The sequence below is a fragment of the Rhinopithecus bieti genome, unplaced genomic scaffold (assembly GCF_001698545.2).
Source record: "Rhinopithecus bieti isolate Rb0 unplaced genomic scaffold, ASM169854v2 scaffold_38981, whole genome shotgun sequence".
Lineage (NCBI taxonomy): Eukaryota > Metazoa > Chordata > Mammalia > Primates > Cercopithecidae > Rhinopithecus > Rhinopithecus bieti.
This window is the reverse complement of record NW_016819573.1, coordinates 23,878-28,902: the sequence shown is the minus strand read 5'-3', so window position 1 is coordinate 28,902 and position 5,025 is coordinate 23,878. Positions and strand designations below refer to the sequence as shown.

General features: G+C 45.0%; 1 protein-coding gene across 1 annotated transcript in view; it reads left to right on the top strand.

The window, feature by feature from the left end:
* The window catches only part of NDRG3 (NDRG family member 3), a gene marked incomplete at its 3' end in the record, with an annotated part of 55,525 nt that overhangs the window by 27,640 nt on the left and 22,860 nt on the right, over window positions 1-5,025 (top strand). Inside the window, exon 3 of the mRNA XM_017859064.1 lies at window positions 2,352-2,387. Coding sequence (XP_017714553.1) covers window positions 2,352-2,387 — 36 coding nt within the window. The remainder of the gene's footprint in view (window positions 1-2,351; window positions 2,388-5,025) is intronic.

Below are 5,025 nucleotides of genomic sequence, written 5' to 3'. Positions count from 1 at the left end.
TTTTTTTTTTTTAGGCAGAGTTTCACTTTTGTTGCCTAAGCTGGAGTGCAATGGCGTGATCTCAGCTCACCACAACCTCCGCCTCTCTGGTTCAAGCAATTCTCCTGCCTCAGCCTCCTGAGTAGCTGGGATTACAGGCACGCGCCACAACACCTGGCTAATTTTGTATTTTTAGTAGAGATGGGGTTTCTCCATGTTGGTCAGGCTGGTCTCAAACTCCTGACCTCAGGTGATCTCCCCGCCTTGGCCTCCCAAAGTGCAGTGCTGGGATTGCAGGCATGAGCCACCACCCAGCCTGGGCTGTGTTTTTTAACCTCTCTTTTGTCCAGCCAGCAGTGTAGTTGGTGGGATCCCAAAGAACTATTTCTTTCTTTTTTTTTTTTTTTTTGAGATGGAGTCTCGCTCTGTCATCCAGGCTGACACGCAGTGGTTCAATATTAGCTCACCGCAACCTTTGCCTCCTGGGTTCAAGTGATTCTCTTGCCTCAGCCTCTCAAGTAGCTGAGATTATAGGCACCTCCGCGCCCGGCTAATTTTTGTAGTTTTTTTAGTAGAGATGAAGTTTCACCATGTTGGCCAGGCTGGTCTCGAACTCCTGAACTTGGGTGATCCACTCCCTTCAGCCTCCCAAAGTGCTGGAATTACAGGCATAAGCCACCGTGCCTGGACCCAAAGAACTGTTTCTAGGAGGATCATTTTGAAGGGAGATGAGACTACTTAGTATTTTTGAGGATCAGATATCTATAGTATCTCTGGAGGGGCAGCTTTTGGGAAGCTGTTAGGAACTTTCTGAAAGTCATTGTAGAGACAGAATAAATAGTCATGATAAATCAGTTTCTACATAATGGGAGACTTTTTTCAGGAAAGGGGTTACACTTTGTGAAAATTCAAGTAGAAGTTTTCTTTTATTCCCAAATACATCACTTGTTACTATTTTTTTTTTCTTTCCTTTTTTTTGAAACGGAGTCTCACTCTGTTGCCCAGGGTGGAGTGCAGTGGTGCGATCTCGGCTCACTGCAACCTCCGCCTCCCGGTTTCAAGCAATTCTCCTGCCTCAGCCTCCTGAGTTGCTGGGACTATAGGCGCCCACCACCACGCCCGGCTAATTTTTATGTTTTTAGTAGAGATGGGGTTTCACCATGTTGGTCAGGCTAGTCTTGAACTCCTGACCTTGTGATCCACCTTCCTTGGCCTCCCAAAGGGCTGGGATTACAGGTGTGAGCCATTGCGCCTGGCCCACTTGTTACCTTTTTTATACTGTTTTTTTTTTTTTTTTTTGGTTGGCGGGGAGAGTCTCGCTCTGTTGCTCAGGCTGGAGTGCAGTGGCAGGATCCCGGCTCACTGCAACCTCCGCTCCCGGGTTCAAACGATTCTCCTGCCTCGGCCTCCCAAGTAGCTGGGATTACAGGCACACACCACAACACCCGGCTAATTTTTGTATTTTTAGTAGAGAGTGGGTTTCACCATGTTGGTCAGGCTCCCCACAAACTCCTGACCTTAGGTGATCTGCCCGCCTCAGCCTCCCAAAATACTGGGATTACAGGCATGAGCCACCGCACTCGGCCCCTTTTTTATGCTCTTATGACTTGCAATACTGGCATCTGGAATGCTGGAAAAATGCTTCTGAATTAATTGCCATTGATTTTTTTTTTCTCAATCGTCATTATTATAATCCCTTTTTAGAAGCTTGGTGAATTCTCCTTAGATTTTTTGACTATGTTTTACTTTTTAAATGATTCCATGACTTGTCCTTTTTCCCTATCAGTGATTTCATAGGATGCAACAGACAGGCCAGTGTGTTAAGAACCTTGTTGTCTTTCTTTCCTTCCTTCAGTAACACTGCCTTTCTTCTCTGTTAGATTTCAAGGCTTCCATTTCTGATCCATCCATATCTTTGTCCTCTTCCTGATGCTTTCTTTAATTCCTGGTTCTGCACCTGTTCTCCTTCACCCTTCTCAGCTTTGGCCTCCAACTCCTTTCCTCCCAGGTACTTCCCTTGCGTGTTCAAGGTATGTTTCCAGACTGTGATCCACGTTTTACCCTCTTCCTACAAATTCTCACTGCTCTCCTTAGGTAGGAAGGCAGGAAGTTACAAGCTTGCTAGAAAACTAGGCCCTTCCCTTTATCTTCTCATGAGCCCACTAAAGCATAGTCTCACCTCTGAAGATTTAGCCTTTATTAACACATGTTCATAACCCTCCCTGCCTCTGAAACCTTCTGATGAGAACCATTTCAGTTTTATGGCAACCAAGAGGCTGCACATGCACTGCTTGCACTGTGAACTGAATTTGCTGCACATGTGGGGAAACCATGTGGGGAAACTGACTGTGTTTTCTGTCTTCTGTTGACAGAATGGTACACGAAACTTCCAGGACTTTGACTGTCAGGTAAGGACTGTACAAGCAACAAGGAGGCTCTGCACAGGATCTCTGCAGTGTTTCCTTTCCTGTAGTGGTGGTCTTGTAGAAGTGGATCTCTCCTTACAGCTAATATTGAGTCCTTAATGTTCATTTGGTCATTGGATCAAGTTCACTTAAAATGATTTGCAATTGTTGGCCATTGGCACAGTGGCTCATACCTGTAATTCCAGCACTTTGAGAGGCTGAGGCAGACAAATCACTTGAGGTCAGGAGTTTGAGACCAGACTGGCCAACATGGTGAAACCTCATCCCTACTAAAAATACAAAAATTAGCCAAGTATGGTGGTGCATGCTTATAATCCCAGCTACTCAGGAGGCTGAGGTAGGAGAATCACTTGAACTCGGGAGACGGAAGTTGCAGTGAGCTGAGATCGTGCCACTGCACTCCAGCCTGGGTGACAGAGTAAGACTCCCATCTCAAAACAAAACAAAACAAACAAACAAACAAAAAACTGATTTGCTGTCGTGTTCAGAAATTGCCTGCCAGGTACCTGTTTTATGATTGTAGGTTACTGAATAGAGCTGTCTCTTTGTGATTAAGATTTCTTTTCCTCACATGATATTGGAAACCTCATTTGTCATAGGTGGCAAATGGATGGTTGCTACCTTACTGCAGAGAAGATAGGAGAGGGGCAGATGGAGGAGAGATTTCCTGACAGTAAAATCTTTCCCTAAAAGAAATCTTTCCCTAAATTGTTATGAATACCATGTTCAGATTTCTCTTGGGTTTATGTTTGGAAATGCAAAATTCAACTTGACTCATTAGTGTTTTCCTAAATGAAACGGTTCTTCCTGGTCTGCTTTTGCATCACCTCCGTTGCCAGTTTGGAAATCAGTAAAATGAACCAGCAGTTCATCTACCTCTTTTATCTGTTGACTGGTCCTGAAAGAAATGGGACTAAGGGCCGGGCACAGTGACTCATACCTATAATCCCAGCACTTTGGGAGGCTGAGGCAGGCAGATCACTTGAGGTCAAGAGTCTGAGACCAGCCTGGCCAGTGTGGTGAAACCCCGTCTCTACTAAAAATATAAAAATTAGCTGGACATGGTGGTGTGTGCCTGTAATCCTAGCTACTCAGGAGGCTGAGGTGGGAGAATTTCTTGAACCTGGGAGGCAAAAGTTGCAGTGAGCTGAGATAACACCACCGCACTTCAGCCTGGGCAACAGAGTGGGACTCTCTGTCTCAATAAATAAATAAATAAGAAATAAATAAGAAAAAGGAAAACATAGGAGTATGAAATAAGTACAGGGAAATGGAAACCTTATAAACTGGACAGCCTGACCCTCCCACTTTTGGGATAGATGCCATAGCAGTAACAGAAGTGACATGAAGTAGACCCAGAGGGTATTAGCAGGAAAGGAGGGTGCTGGCAACATCCTTGCTTCCAATATTCAGCCAGCCTGTATACCCACCAGCAAATAGTTATTTTCAAATATGCATTTTATGTTAAGTACGGTGGAATCTCTAAGCATTAGCATCAAAAGAAAGAACTATTTATAAGCAAAACAGTTATAATAATTTGAGTGCCTACTGTAGGGTACCTAATAAACATACAGTATCTTCAATACTTAGAGCAATATTACAAGATGGTTTTTTCTTTTCTTTTCTTTTCTTTTCTTTTTTTTTTTTTTTGAGACAGAGTCTCACTCAGTCGCCCAGGCTGGAGTGCAGTGGCATGATATCGGCTCACTGCAACCTCCGCCTCCTGGATTCAAGAGATTCTCCTGCCTCAGCCTCCCAGTAGCTGGGATTACAGGCGCCCACCACCATGCTCAGCTAAATTTTTTGAACTTTTAGTAGAGATGGGGTTTCACCATGTTGGTCAGACTGGTCTCGAACCCCTGACCTCAAATGATTCACCCACCTCAGCCTCCCAAAGTGCTGGGATTACAGGCATGAGCCACCACACCTGGCCAAGATGGTTTTTCTTATTTCTGTTTTATAGTCAGAAAATTAAGAATTAAGTTTTGTAACTTGCCATGGAGTGGTTGGGATTGAAAAACCCCATTCTTCCTGGATCTGTTGCCCATTCTTTCCCACCTGGACGTATCCGGAGCTGAAATGTAAGGAATTAGTTGTCCTTAAAGCTGAAGTTCCTTGGCAGAACAGATGAGACTCACCTTGGAAGGGTCAGGCTTATAGTATAGTTATAGATTTCTGAATCTCAGTTGCAAAAACCTCTTGTAATAACTATTTGGTACTTTGTATATACAACATAATCAGCCTAGTGCTGTTACAGTCATTCACTATAGGCAATGGCTCCTTTCCTCTAAAACAGTAAGTTGCAATTTTTTTTTTTTTTTTTTTTTTTTTTTTGAGGCGGAGTCTCGCTCTGTCGCCGGGACTGGAGTGCAGTGGCCCGATCTCAGCTCACTGCAAGCTCCGCCTCCCGGGTTTGCGCCATTCTCCCGCCTCAGCCTCCCGAGTAGCTGGGACTACAGGCGCCCGCCACCTCGCCCGGCTAGTTTTGTATTTTTTTAGTAGAGACGGGGTTTCACTGTGTTAGCCAGGATGGTCTCGATCTCCTGACCTCGTGATCCGCCCGTCTCGGCCTCCCAAAGTGCTGGGATTACAGGCTTGAGCCACCGCGCCCGGCCTCNAG